We start from the raw sequence: 15,782 nt of genomic DNA, 5'->3' as shown, positions 1-15,782 counted from the left end.
GATTCGATTATTTAACGATGCTGTAAAAAAATAACGGCTAAGCGATTGTTCTAGAAGAGTAAATGTAATATTATGATTTACCAATATATTTGTAGCGATTACTTCAGGGTCATCACATATCGACTCGACAAAAAACACCTGCAAAAGAAAGGAAACAAGTCTTGTTAAATAAAATTACAAAGACAATTCGAATTAGTTCATGCAGACGATACTATTGTCTAAATGTCTAAAAGCTCATGCTACACGGTAACAGTTAGTCATTATTATGATATTATAAGTGGTTGCTCCATTCAGACCTTGTATTCATGTTCCTGTGCTCATGCTACACGGTAACAGTTAGTCATTATTATGATATTATAAGTGGTTGCTCCATTCAGACCTTGTATTCATGTTCCTGTGCTCGTGCTACACGGTAACAGTTAGTCATTATTATGATATTATAAGGGGTTGCTCCATTCAGACCTTGTATTCATGTTCCTGTGCTCATGCTACACGGTAACAGTTAGTCATTATTATGATATTATAAGTGGTTGCTCCATTCAGACCTTGTATTCATGTTCCTGTGCTCATGCTAAACGGTAACAGTTAGTCATTATTATGATATTATAAGGGGTTGCTCCATTCAGACCTTGTATTCATGTTCCTGTGCAAAATGACGGATCATTTCTCTCCGTTCCCTGGTAGTGTTTGTTGCATCGAAAACCTGACAGAAGAACAGGAAACATTTTAGTCAGGATTTATTTTGTAAAAACATTTTACAAAAATAGCAGATCGACAAGCTCACAACACACCAGACGTGAGCTCGTAGATGAGCATCTTTTGCCATTTGTCACACGACTTAATAATAGGTACCTAGAACCAAAATGGTGACAACGGGGGATAGGGCCTTTTCAAGCAGGGCTCCCATGCTCTGGAACAGCCTGCCATCTGACCTGAGGTCTATATTAGCTCCTTGGCTATTTTTAAAACTAAATTAAAGACCCACTTTTATAGGAAAGCCTTTTTAAACCGATAACCAGTGTTTGCTTTTAGTTCCCTTGATAATGTCATTTTATTCTGCCTGCTGTTTGATTGTTATGTAACACTGTTGTTTTTATATTGTTAAGCACTTTGTGACACTGTCAAAAAATGTGCAATATAAATAAAGTTTATTATTATATACATATATAATAAATATACAGGGCTTTGTGTGAACAGTGGTGAACCGACTCATATAGGGCTTCAGTGGTGAATAATAGTGCACAATGATGGTGAACTCACAGCGATCTGCCCCCCCTCTTCATCCAGGTAACATTTGACGTCCTGCAGCGCCACCAGGGCACACTGTCTGTAATTACAACAACAATGGAATGAAATCTAACTATGAAACACAGTCATGGAATGTTAGGAAAGTGCCCCATCTTGTGACAGAGCAGAGGTACTACAGATACATGTTGGCATTTCGATTGAAGTACAACTCAATACAGAAACTGTTAACAGTGAGTGGACGACCCAATAAAGCACTACACTTGTTTACAAGAGGGTCCACCTTGTTCAATTCATCATAACATTTAGAGACTTACTACAAATATGCACTTCTATATAGACAAAGAACAGGAAATCATCATAAAGGACAAACAAGTTGCCTTCTTCATACCCTGATAGAAGGCAACTCGTTTGTCGAAACGTTGGTAAATAAAAAGTATTTTTGGCATCAGGACTACGAGTTGTGCGACGTCTCCTTTCTATTTTAAAAAAGGGGAAAAGGAAACCTATACAGTGAGGGGAAAAAGGGGGGCAGTGGGGGGGGATTCAGATTTTACAGGGGCCAGTTTCGAATTGCAGCCGTCCGTAGGTGCCCTTTGAGTGCGGTTTTGAAGGAGTCAAGGGATTTGCATGTCAACTCATTTAGGCCTGACATCGAAATAAATAAAAAAGTCTTCTGAAAGAATATATATATATATATATATATATATATATTCAAAGATTAGCAGACCTACAAGCTGCTATTTTTCAATAGCTAAAGTATAACATAATGCTTAGTTAAAACACCAAAAGGGGTTTCCGCCCAGAATGGGTTAATGACTGTTGGGGTGTTCCACATTTAATTTAGTCCCTTGTTTGTGCCGAATCTGGGTTGCACATAGTTTGTTGAACTCCCTCTGGTGTTGTGGGTGTGGACTTCGTTGACATTAAGGAAGTATTTAGACAGGTACAGTACATGGGTATCTTGGTGGTGCATCGAATCTTGTGGACCAGACCCATTGCAAGATGCTGTACTGTGTACTCTGACAGTCTTTGTCACCAGAATGCTATCTAAAACTCAGAATCAATCTATATCGTCACATTACATCACATTACAAGTAAGGTGGGTGCAATTATTGCTTGTGCAGGCTCATCATTGCAGTTAAAAAAAGATAGAGAGAAGATCATATAATACTGTGTATGACTGATCTGCATGATTGCATAATAAAAATAAATAAATAGGTCATGAATGTACGTGTATAAATATAAATTCAGGTCAGTCTGTGCAGTATCATCAGACTTGCTGACAAGTAAAAACTCTGTAAAGAACACCTGCAGTATGCAGTGAGGTATAGACACATTCTCACCTCGAGTTTCCTTTTTCATATCTTCTGATCTTTGTGTAGATTTTAACTCGGCATACATTGCAATTGTATTTTGTACATAAAAATGTGTGCATAGAAATAGTGCAAATGAATGCACTCAGATCTGCTAAGACGAGGAATGTTATGCGTCTGAATGTTCCATAAAGCACCCTGGGGTGTCGGTGGCTCAGGGGTAGAGTGCCTGGACGGTAACCGCAAGGTTGCCAGTTCGAACCCTGTGGGCTCCCCCAGAGTTACTGTCGAAGTGTCCTTGAGCAAGACACTGAACCCCTAATTGCTCCCGATGTTCTAGTTGGTGCCTTGCATGGTTTCCGCTGCCATCGGTGCATGAATGGGTGAATGTAATGCACAATCTATGTAAAGCGCCTTGGATAAAGGCGCTATATGAATGCGCTATATAAATTAATTCATACATTGGAAGGTGAAGCGGCGTCCTCACTTCCCACATTCACACAAACAATGGTGGCAAGCTTGCATACCCACCGACTCATTGGAGGCAATCTGGGGTTCAGTGTCTTGCCCAAGGACACTTGGACATGATGTAGACACTGGTACAGGCCGGGATCCGAACCGCCAACCCGTGGCTCAATGGATGCCCTGCTCTACATCCTGAGCCACAGCCGCCCCGCTTAGAGGCAGAAAATGAAATCTAATAGGCGATAAAAATCGGAACGCGTGTCCGGGACGGAAGGATAATATTCCCAGAAAACTGGCCGCTTTTTCTTTGGAAAAAAATAAATCACTGGTAACGACAGTAAAACTATGACAAATTTATGCCTGCTGTCTGTAGGCATCATTCTCCATGTGCCCAGAAATGGACAAGTCAGGGAAGGGGAACCTTCCGAGAGCTTCCTCAATTATCAAATTATTAAAGATAATTGACTTCAAAAGCTCAACATCGTCCAGGCTGACTGCTCCAACGTGCATGTGTTAAGGGTGTCTGCTAAATGTAAAAACTGTACAAAATGAGGCCCCGGGGGTCCTTGAAAAAAGGACTTTGAGTTGTGTCAAAGACCCAGAGACTGACAGCAGAGGACTCACTTTCTAATCTGCATGGCCTCTTGGTTGTCATGTCTGAAGAAGTCGTAGGACTTGTAGGACTGCACCATTTCTCTCCTGTAAACCCCCAGGTTAAACACTGTAAGAGAACAGAGCGAGACAGAGAGGCCCACTGGGTCAGTGAACAGAGTAATAAGACCTACTGGACTCCTAGCCCAGTGGTTCTGGGCTGAAGTCCAGTAGGCCCACTGGGTCAGTGAACAGAGTAATAAGACCTACTGGACTCCTAGCTCAGTGGTTCTGGGCTAGAGTTCAGTAGGCCCACTGGGTCAGTGGAAAGAGTAAGACCTACTGGACTTCTAGCCTAGTGGTTCCCAAACTTTTTAGCCTGTGCCTGTGACCCAACAGAGAAATTAGATGTTTGCCCGGGACCCCAAATTAGTGAAAATGCGTTGTACGTAGATCGGCTATTTTTACTACTTCTTCAACATTAGTTTTATGGAATGTCATTGATTGTTCTTTATGTTTTTAAGTCATGATTTCTTTTGGGTTTTTTTTTTTTTTTTGGGGGGGGGGATTTTCTTATTTCTTATTATTAAAAACAAAATGTAGGAAACCCAAAGGGACCCATAACAATGTGCCTGCGACCCAGTGTTTGGGAACCACTGCTCTAACCTACATGCATTTGACAATGAAAAGACCTGCTGTGATGAACAATAATGTACTGACAGAGGAAGCCAAACCGGTTCCTCTGCATTACCTACCTCTGGACTACAGTGTACCTGTAAAGCAACCTTTGTGGTTGAACTTGACACTCACAGATACTCTGCCTGCACCAATATCTATGTTATGGACAGTGTTGTATACTGTATGCCAGTTGATGCGCATAGGGGTTATCATAATTATTAAATAATAGCCCAATCGCAATTCTTTGAGATTATCGCAATTATTTCGTCATAATCGTTAATCGTGTAAGCTTGTAGATCAGCTATTTTTTTAAATCTTTTGTATAAAATGTATACAAATGCCAGTCATTTATTTTTCAGTTATTTGCCATATCTGCCCTGTGAACCATTTATTCATATTAAATGTTCGAATTTCCAATGCAATAACACAATGCAATCGTTAATCGCAATTATATGTGTGACAATTAATTGTCAATTTAAATGTGTAATCGTGACAGCCCTAGATGCTCGTGTGCCTTATTTCTAAACCTCATGTACATAATGTACGGAAGGAGATGCTACGTGTACTGTATATACACTGTACTGTATGTAGATTCTTCTTCGCCATTGTGTCTACAGTACACTGAGGGTGTTATCCCATTCTGGGCGGGAACCCCTTTTGGTGTCAGCATTATGTTAGGCTTTAGCTATTTTTGAAAAATCGAAGAACGACTGACATAGAAACATTAGCTTTTTCAGAAAACTGTCATTTTCAAACAGAATTTTTTAGAATTTGATCTCAGGTCAAAATGGCTTATATTGTCTCTGTACTCTGTACTCTGTACTCTGTACTCTGTGTGTGTGTGTGTGTGTGTGTGTGTGTGTACCTTTGGTAGGAACTCCTATCCAGTTGAGGTATCGTGTCAGTTTCTTGGACATGTAGGTCTTCCCTCTGGCCGGTAGGCCGATCATCACGATGACCGTAGGAGAGTTGGTCATGTAGGAGGCCCAGGCTGCACGCACACGCACACACACACACACACACACACACACACACACACACACACACTTAATGTCATTTTCGCATTAGCCTTTTTGAGTGGTGCAACCACTCCAAGGAACAGCAATGTCCGTGTTCACCCGCCTATGTGTTGGTTCACCCACCCACCCATGCACCTATGTGACTGTGAGCACCATTAGTACACTATTAGTACCAGTAGGGGCGCTGTTGTGCCAGAAACAGAGAGTGAGATAGTGCTGCACTATTGCCTGCTAATATATGAGAGAGAGAGAGAGAGAGAGAGAGAGAGAGGAGGGGGAGGTTGCACCACTCAGTTCACACGGGTGTGATTTTTTTATAGTAAGCTAAGCTTAAAGCCGAAGAATAGCCGATCTACAGTACAAGCTCACAACGCGTTGGTTGTAGACCCCCGTTCGTTGCGATGGTTACAAGGATTGTGACGCTCATGTACAGACAGACGTAATATTATCAAAGTATTCTGAGGCACCCAGGGTGCCATGGCGTCCACTTTGAGAAACAGTACAGTACAGTACAGTACAGTACAGTACAGTACAGTACAGTACAGTACAGTACAGACATGTGTCGTCACATGTGCAAGAGGACATTCCATTTCATGTTAGAGGCTTGTCTGCAGTGTTGTTTTAATGTGCTACTGTCTTGCCTCTTGCAAAATAGGAATGTAATCTCAGTCAGGCTTTCCTAGTTAAAGTTATATAAGAAATGAGAAGAAAACATGAAAGGAGGCACAAAGAAAAGATGTGGTTAAAGTCTTGTAAAACTCCAGCATTGCAAGCTGGTTAATATTTTGACATTTTCATCACATGATCCTCAAATCATCCCCACCAGCCTGTTAATCTTTCTCCAGGTGTTAATCTTTCTCCAGGAGTTGGTGCCTAGCAACCAACTTTAGCCTTGTGTTCAAGACTAGAATATGAAATATGGAAAATAGTATGGAATAAAGAGACTGTGGTATACAGTAATTTTAGAACAGTTATATGGTGTTGAGAAGGTGGTGTATAAGTGCTCCTTTGGTTTAGTTTTTTCTTCATTTTTCACAAAATGTTATTATTTTAGTTTATTTTGTGTTGGCTAGGAGAGAGAAAAACGCAATGATTACTATCACAACACAATCATTGCGTTTCTCTCTCCTAGCCATTATAATCTATGCACGCTGAATGCTAATGACCACAACGTAGTCTCGCTGTCAGATCCGCCCCCTCCGTTGAGAGAGTTTTAAGTCTAGGCTCAAAACATTTTGACTGTATGTCCACAGGTGTTTCAGTCTGTTGATTCGATTGATTCGACATCATATACAGTAGAGTAATTTAACACACATTTTAACTCATCACTTACCTAGATTTATTTTTATTTAACCCTAACCGTATTTTATTAAAAAAAGTATTGAAGTAATACATGCACACATGCATGAATTATTATTATGCATTGTTTATTACCTGTACATATAAAAATGAAAATGCCAAGAGGAGGCAATAAAGCCCAAACTAAGGGCCATTTTGACCTGAGATCAGATTCTAAAAATGTCTTCTACATCCTGACAGTTTGAAACGTTGTTCGTCCATTATCTATTTCATCCCCTTTATTCTGATTATTATTTATTACCTTTATGGTGAGAAGCCTACTTGTTGTATTTCACACAACAGTATTGGCTACTCAAGTAGGCTTAATAAATCCCATTTTGGCGAACTGAAAGAGATCTAGCACTGTGCACTAAACACTCAAACACCAACCTTATACACTTGATGCAGATCTAATATGTAGGGCTTGTAGGCCATCACAATCACAATGGCGCCGGTAGGCGTGACACAGCCTACCGTGACGTCAGCCTTATAAGGCCTATTGTGCAGTGCCCATATGGAAAAAAAAGTAGAAGAAACATATATGTTGTCCTGTTGCCTCCAATAGTAAGTATTTACATTTTTTATGTATGTCATTTACATGTATGTCATGTAAAGTACATACTAGATTTTATATGTGAACTCTTGAAAGTGGCACCTTTCATACAATCCTCATATAAGACAATAAAGTGAATCATGTATGAATCAAGTAAACAACATCTATGTGATCTATGAGGTAAGTACATGGCAAACTGTATTTTCCTTACATGTTCCATACAATGTTTGTAGTTTTAAATTATATGAGATATATCCTTTCCATATATAAAAAAAATACCATTATAGTATGTATTTTATAGTTTGTAACCATTTAATTTACAAGAAAAGTATGCTTCTTTTATATGATTTTTATAACATTGTTATATGTCAGCCAATACATTATACCTTATAGTTATAAAAAAAACATATGTTTTATCTATGACTATATATAAGTTTTTATATGTGAAGTGTATGATAGGTATAAAAAACATATGCGCTATAGACCCCTGGGAGATAGTTGCTGAGATAGAGCACCACACCTACTATACCATCAACTCCCAATTCTTCCCGCATCACTTGCCGCACCCAAGCTGTGCTACTCATACGCTGAGTTGCCAGTGCCCAGGATCGAACCCACGAACTTGTGGTCTTAAGGCGAGAGCTCTACCGACTGAGCTACCCAGACACATCCTGACATATGTGAAGTGTTTGATATGCTCTCTTTATGTTTTTTGTTTTTTTTAGAAGATTCTTATAAGTTACCATAGCAGTATAAAATAAAATGCATTGGGAGGTACATGGGGGGACAATGGTGGTGACACTGGCTGGGGGGGCACTGGGGGCTTGTGTCACACTGGGGGGACACTGGCTGGGGAGGACACTGGCTGGGGGGGGGGGCATCACACTGGGGGGGCACTGGGTGGGGGGTGTCACACTGGGGGGTCACTGGCTGGGGAGGACACTGGCTGGGGGGGGGGGCACTGGGTGGGGGGGATCTTAAATAATGTAGGAGTCATAAAATGTAAAAGGGAATACAACTCATTATTTTGTCATCTCATGTTATTTCATTGTAAGATTAGGTTTTGTTTAATTTGGATGTCTCTGTGACATACATGGCCTGTATTGTATGGTTTCTATACAATATCCTATCAGATTTTGGTTTCACTGATGTTTGCCCAACTCTACAAGTTTGACAACACACATATGTATTTCAATTTATACTAATTTACTAAGAATATTGTATGTGGATTTACCGTCACATATAGGTCTTATAAGATACAAAATTATATAGGTTTCACTTTACAAAAACTTACTATGGCTCTTATATGTGCTTTGACTGTTATATATAGTTCCTATAAATGACAAAATTATATAAGTTTCACTTTACAAAAACGTACTATGGCTCTTATATGTGCTTTGACTGTTTTATATAGTTCCTATAAATGACAAAATTATATAAGTTTCACTTTACAAAAACGTATTATGGCTCTTATATGTGCTTTGACTGTTTTATATAGTTCCTATAAATGACAAAATTATATAAGTTTCACTTTACAAAAAAATACTATGGCTCTTATATGTGCTTTGACTGTTTTATATAGTTCCTATAAATGACAAAATTATATAAGTTTCACTTTACAAAAAAATACTATGGCTCTTATATGTGCTTTGACTGTTATATATAGTTCCTATAAATGACAAAATTATATAAGTTTCACTTTACAAAAACGTACTATGGCTCTTATATGTGCTTTGACTGTTTTATATAGTTCCTATAAATGACAAAATTATATAAGTTTCACTTTACAAAAACGTATTATGGCTCTTATATGTGCTTTGACTGTTTTATATAGTTCCTATAAATGACAAAATTATATAAGTTTCACTTTACAAAAAAATACTATGGCTCTTATATGTGCTTTGACTGTTTTATATAGTTCCTATAAATGACAAAATTATATAAGTTTCACTTTACAAAAAAATACTATGGCTCTTATATGTGCTTTGACTGTTATATATAGTTCCTATAAATGACAAAATTATATAAGTTTCACTTTACAAAAACTTACTATGGCTCTTATATGTGCTTTGACTGTTTTATATAGTTCCTATAAATGACAAAATTATATAAGTTTCACTTTACAAAAAAATACTATGGATCTTATATGTGCTTTGACTGTTTTATATAGTTCCTATAAATGACAAAATTATATAAGTTTCACTTTACAAAAAAATACTATGGATCTTATATCTGCTTTGACTGTCATATATATTAACTACAAGTTTCATGTAAAACATATACAAATTTAGTATTTTTTTTTCCATATGGGTGTCCACAGAAGCCGTCCCTGAGCTATGCTAACAGACCCATCACGACACATACAGACAGTACTGCAGTACTGAACAAGCCTTGGCCTGACTCACATTCCACACTACATACTGTACATTGCATACATATCCAGGGCCAACACATGGATGTCTACAGCAGCATTTAAATGATTTGTACTACAGCGTTGTTCTTATCCCACTATTTTAACTGTGTTTTATTTTTGATAAATAAATGCCCTACGTGATCATACTACACAGTGATCATACTACAGTGATCATACTACACAGTGATCATACTACAGTGATCATACTACAGTGATCATACTACACAGTGATCATACTACAGTGATCATACTACACAGTGATCATACTACAGTGATCATACTACACAGTGATCATACTACAGTGATCATACTACACAGTGATCATACTACAGTGATCATACTACAGTGATCATACTACAGTGTCACACAAAAGCAAGGTCAAAACGAGCTTGTGGATCTGCTACTTTTACCGACATATGACCATGTTTTATTTCTCAACGCATCACGACATCACAATGCGTTGAGAACCTGTTGATCTGCTATTCTTTTTATTTATTTTATGTTTTTTTGTGGCTTTCGCCTATATTTTATATATTTTATGGAGGGACAGACAGTTGGCTGACAGGAAATGGGGAGAGAGATGGGGGGGGGGGGAAGACATGCAGTAAAGGCCGTCGGGATCGGGAGTCGAACCCGCGGCCACACTGACAGACTGGATTACCAGCCAAAGAAGGTGTCTATAGACCGCTGAGCCATGGCCCAGGCTTGATCTGCTATTTCTGAAGACAAATATATGTACCACGATGGGGCGCTGCTGAGGCTGAGGGACAGATAGATACTGTATATAAAAAAATATATATACCTGGTCGTCTGCACAGAGACAACAAGGTGCTCAACGGAGATGCTCAAAGTCAATACAGTTAAAATAGTAAGAGGTGCTCCTGGATCAGACGGGACAAGACATCAGATTTTTAAAAGGAGAAACCGCGCAGGCGTGCACTCATAGTTAAAAAGAGGTTTCCACCTCACTCTGTCATAGAATAGAATTATGTTAAAAAGAAGGCCAGCTCTGTTGTCGGCCTCCGAACGGAGAGCCATGCAGAGGAGGAGGAGGATGGGGGACAAACTGGACTCCATGCTGGCTAATCCCTCCCACCCCTTATATGGTGTGCTGCGGGATAGGATGAGCACTTTCAGCCGTATTGGCTCACACTCCCCCCGAGGATGCACACGGAACGATACAGACTCTCTTTCATGCCAACTGCTATCAGACTATATACAATGTGAATGCATAAGAACTGCTTCCTCCCCTCAAATGGCATATGGACCCTTGGTGGTGCTGTGTGAGTCTTGTGTGATTATGTCCATTTGTGTGTCTGTCTGTCTGTCAGTAGTTTTAGCTTTTTATGTGTCACATTATTTCCCCTCAGGGATTAATAAAGTATATCTCATCTCATCTCATTATGTTTAATGACAAAATATTATCTTGTGAGGGTCTCTCCTTGGTCAAGTCAATGTGGGGGTCCTTGGCATGTTTTAGAACCACTGGTACAGTATAGGATATAATAACTAATCCAATTCACATACAGTAGATTAAAGATTATTCAGAGAGTCAACTGTTGGGTTAATGTTAAACCTAGATTATATTATGAGAGATTAGCCTTTAAAAAGAGTCAAAGACACCCATGATGTCTGCTATGGGGAGAGAAGGCATGCACGCCTCGTTGTGTCATGTGGCATCAAAGGTGACATTCCCACATGCTGATGTTTTTAACCTTCAAAACCAACAGGAGGGTACAGAATACTTGCGATAAAAAGGAGAGAGAGAGAGAGAGAGAGAGAGAGAGAGAGAGAGAGATTAAAACTGCAATTAACCCATTTAGGCCTGACGTCGAAATTAAAAAAATGTCTTCTAAATCATGACAGTTTTCTGAAAAACCTTATGTTTCTGTATCAGTGGTGCTCAATATTTCATGTTGAGCACCCCCCCCCCCTCCCCAGAAGCAAAGATTTGAGTTAAAATGTTCACAGATTTGAGGCACATTTTCACGATTTTTCTAAAATTGCAGACCTACAAGTTCATAGCGTGGCACTCGGTGCCTCGCTATGAACTTGTAGTTAAAACTGCTGCTAGTACCATCCCTGAAGAACGTTGCCACCTCACTCTATCTCAGACCGGGCCACTAATCAAAGAGTCAAAGACCCCACACACCCATGGCCTCCACCTCTTTAATCAAAGAGTCAAAGACCACACACAGCCATGGCCTCCAGCTCTTTGAGACATGCACTGCTGTACGTCAGTCAATCAAAGAGTCTAATCAAAGAGTCAAAGACCCCACACAGCCATGGCCTCCACCTCTTTGAGACACTGCTGTACGTCAGTCAGAACACGCATAACTAGATTCAGCAATAGCTTCTTCCTAAATCCATCCAGCATAAATTATGCTGCCTGCACCTTGCACTTTAGTTAACATCCTGTACCTCTATACCATGATGAATTAAATACAGTGTATATGGACAATTGGACATGACATGATTATTTTATGGACTTTAAAGTGATATGATAGCAGTATATGCCTCCTAAGACCAATGCTAGACCTCTCAGGTCCAACAAACAAAGGTCTTCTAGAGATACCCGCGACCAAGCTGAAAACAAAGGGCCTTCGCTGTGGTAGTTCCCACCCTATGGAATGCCTTGCCCCTGGCGTTGAGTCAGTTGACGGTTTTAAGAGACTCTTAAAGACTCACTTATTTGGTAAATATTTCTCCCATGTACACCTTTGACCTGATTCATTTTATAGCCCTATGTTTTTGTTCTGCTGTGTTTGTTATTGTTCTGCTCACTGAATCACTGTATTATATTGTCACAACTGTGCGATATGTTCCTTGTGTTTTGTTCCTTGTTCCTTTGTTTCGAAAGGTGCTTTATGAATAACATTTACTTACTATATGGACATCGCTTTTTATATTATTTTTTTCTTTTAACTGCGTGTTGTTTTTCTATGCAGTGAGGTTACACCAACAGTGTTTGAATGCTTGCATACAGTGCCAATAAAAGGGATTGTGATTCTGAAAACAATATCAGAAGAAGAAATTAATCAGACTCTTTGAACTGCCAATGTGTTACGATGCAGTCTGGAGGTTCAATAAGTAACAAAGACATTATCCCAGATGATGTGTTAACATTTCACCTTGAACGGAGCAGACGCGCGCGCAGTCATGAAATCTTTTCAAATGGGGGTCTGGGGACCAAATAGAGAGTATGCACCTGCATGATTTCCCCATCAGGACACGCCCCCTAGACTGAGTGGCAGAGGCATTGAGCAGCATCGATGGAGTGTTGGAGTTTGGAAGCGCTCGTTGGAAATCACTCAACCGTCCTGCCGTACCACCTGTTTCTAAATGTCACATAATGCAGGAGGCAGCAAAATGTTGTGTTATTGAAAACAAGCACTTCCAAACTCTGACACTTTCTTGAAAGAAAGTAGCTCATATGGTTTCTATGGTGGATTTTTATGAAACAAAAACTTTGCAGATAGAAGATAATTCAAGCTTTCCTTACAGCTGCAATGTTGGCGAGTTTAAATCAGACAGGACTTTTCTGTTTGGATGAATGGGCTGTCAAGGCCAGAAAGTAGTTTTTTGCCACTCAGTGGGACGGTGATGTCCAGGTACGATGATGTCACGTCGTGCATACCCTCTATATACGAACAACAGACTTACAGCATTTCTTCTCGTTGGTCCGGGGCTCGGTTCTCTGGGGTTCGGTTCTCTGGGGTTCGGTTCTCTTGCCTTCGGCGCCGTTCTCGAGGAGGCCGCCGGTGCTTTTGGGCTGCTGCTGCTGCTGGCTGGCAGCCATGTTGGAACCACTGGTCACCTCCTCTCCTGTGACACACACACACACACACAGAAACACTGGTCACCTCCTCTCCTGTGACACACACACACACACACACACACACACACACACACACACTGCTGCAGAGGAACCAGTAGAAGGTCAGTTAGGTCAGAAACGCTCTCTCTCTCTCTGAGGCCTGACTCACACCTTCGCATCTAGCGTACAACATTGATGCATGCTACAGTAGATGTATGAAAGGGTTCGTTTACATCTTGCCCCAATGCATTTCCAATGGGAGTCACATGGCTTGACACAACATTGGTGTTGTACGACTTTCGGCTGTGTTTCGACTGCCACGTCAAACCATGTGACTCCCATAATTGGAAATGAATTGCGAGCTTGCATCAATAAATATAAGTCTCATGCATCAGCTATACATCAGTCTGTTGTATAAAGGTGTGAGTCAGGCCTGAGAGTTTTGTTCTACTTGCCCCAAAAGTACATAATCAATTCTACAATGATAGGTAAAAATGTACGGTATATGAATGTCTTATTTTAGGTGTAGCAACAGTGGAAACAGCACATTATAGGTAAACACTAGTGTTCTTATGTTATATTCCACAGACCAGAGAGCTCTGGCCACGTGTTGGTTTGCGTCCCCTCTCCAGCAAACACCTGTTCATCTGGATTAACCACCTACGCCTGCTGTTTGTTGTCGTACAACTAGAGAAAATACTAGCACATCTACGAGCTCCCATTACAACAGCAACGTAATGTTGCTTGAAGCTGCAGGACATAACCGGTTGTGTAAAATGTGATTACTTATTACATAATATTGTAATGTCGAACATCATATTACATAATATTTGTAATGCAATAACGTAACACGTCATTTGTGGTTTGCCACAATACACAGTAACTTCCTCAGTGTTAAAGGCACAGTACAGTAGCCTACTGCATGTAACTTTAACCTGTGTTACAAAACAATACATATATTTTTAAGTTGACAATAATTTACTGGAGTAGTGTGGTGTTGGTAATACCTGCAGAAACACAATATTTGTGTTTTCACTGGTTGATTTGATAGACAGGGAGGGATGTTTTTGGTACAACCAACAACAGTGAAAACACCAAAATACAATGAGAGGATTGACTGACGTATTTATTAACAGTATTTGCAGAATAGGTAGCCTACATTTCAAGCACGACTCAATACAAAAACTGTTAGCTGTGGACGACACCAGATAAAGTGTTACACTTGTTTACAAGAGGGTCCACCATTTTCAATTCATCAGAAACATCAGAACAAAGTACGTGTATCTGCAGGTATAAACACCAGTCCACGCTGCTCCATGTGGCTATACAGTAGACGGAAATGATGGAGTTTGTGTTCATTACTATAAGGGTCTCACTCTCTCCATCCCTCCAGCTAACAGATGCCTTTTCATGTCGGAATAGCAGCTCGTTTCTTTGTGTCAGACAGACTCATCACATCCAAGTTCGGTTGTATCCTGTCTGTGTGAGTTGTTGAGTTCACTCTCCTCCTGATTTTGATCAAATTGCGTACATCCTTGTTTAATGTTTACTAAAGAGCTTCGGAGAGATCGCTATCGCTATATAGAAAAAAACCCATAGCTGTTACTGAACAAATTTCACCCTGTAGAACGATTATTGTAACGCAAGAACCTCGCATCCTAGACAGCCCACAGCCCCTAAAATAGCAGATATACAAGCTCACAAGCATCACAACAAAGACAGATAACTGCTATTTTCGGCAAGCACAACTAAACCACCATGCATTATTATGTGCATAATGTATGGCTCCTTTTATAAATTAGCATAGAATCCGATATCCTCCTTGTTTTAGCCATTTTAATCTATAAACCACTAATGTTGTTAAAAATAGAACACACATGTTGGACATGCGAGCAAGGTGGCAGGCTGAGCAGAGATGTAAGGAAGTGCAAGGATACTGCGACAGCAAAAACAACACAAATATAACGTTTAACTCACCAGTATATGTTTACCGTGGTGGAATAATGTGTTCTGTATGAGACACTCAATGAGACTAGTGTCCCTTTGCACAGCTGGAGTTCCTATTTGTCACAAACCATCATCATGGTTCTTCGTCATCACCACCAAAACATTCTAGACTTTAGTTTAGCTGCGTGCCGGTCTCGCAAAACCGAGAAATAGCCGAGCTACAAGCTCACAACCCGTCGCGCTGCGACGCGTTGTGAGCTTGTAGATCGGCTATGTCTCGCCCTTCCTTTAAGCTCCTCCCTCCTCCCGGCGTCTTGTCCATAGAGCTCTTGTCTGATGCTCGACCTACGATCCCATAACCCGGGAGGTTCTGTCGCACTGTGATTGGTCAGCGGGTTGC

At 40.2% G+C, this 15,782-nt stretch overlaps 1 protein-coding gene across 3 annotated transcripts in view; it reads right to left on the bottom strand.

Moving 5' to 3' along the window:
• Positions 1-15,528, bottom strand: part of LOC308315838 (6-phosphofructo-2-kinase/fructose-2,6-bisphosphatase 2-like) — a 28,492-nt gene extending 12,964 nt beyond the window's left edge. Inside the window, exons 1-7 of one of the 3 annotated variants that reach the window (XM_080764036.1) lie at positions 15,413-15,528; positions 13,282-13,443; positions 5,161-5,286; positions 3,651-3,747; positions 1,261-1,327; positions 629-703; positions 82-138 (exon numbers count right to left, since the gene is read on the bottom strand). In XM_080764036.1, the coding sequence (XP_080620162.1) occupies positions 82-138; positions 629-703; positions 1,261-1,327; positions 3,651-3,747; positions 5,161-5,286; positions 13,282-13,417 (558 nt within the window). In that variant the 5' untranslated portion in view covers positions 13,418-13,443; positions 15,413-15,528. Of the gene's footprint in view, positions 1-81; positions 139-628; positions 704-1,260; positions 1,328-3,650; positions 3,748-5,160; positions 5,287-13,281; positions 13,482-15,401 lie in introns of all 3 variants that reach the window. The other 2 variants (XM_080764038.1, XM_080764037.1) reach the window with 2 other exon arrangements.
• Between the last annotated feature and the right edge of the window lie 254 nt (positions 15,529-15,782).

Source organism: Protomyctophum bolini, assembly GCF_963924005.1.
Source record: "Protomyctophum bolini genome assembly, chromosome: 5".
In the NCBI taxonomy this organism is placed as follows: domain Eukaryota; kingdom Metazoa; phylum Chordata; class Actinopteri; order Myctophiformes; family Myctophidae; genus Protomyctophum; species Protomyctophum bolini.
The sequence above is the reverse complement of the archived record's forward strand: the minus strand, read 5'-3'. Positions and strand labels throughout refer to the sequence as shown.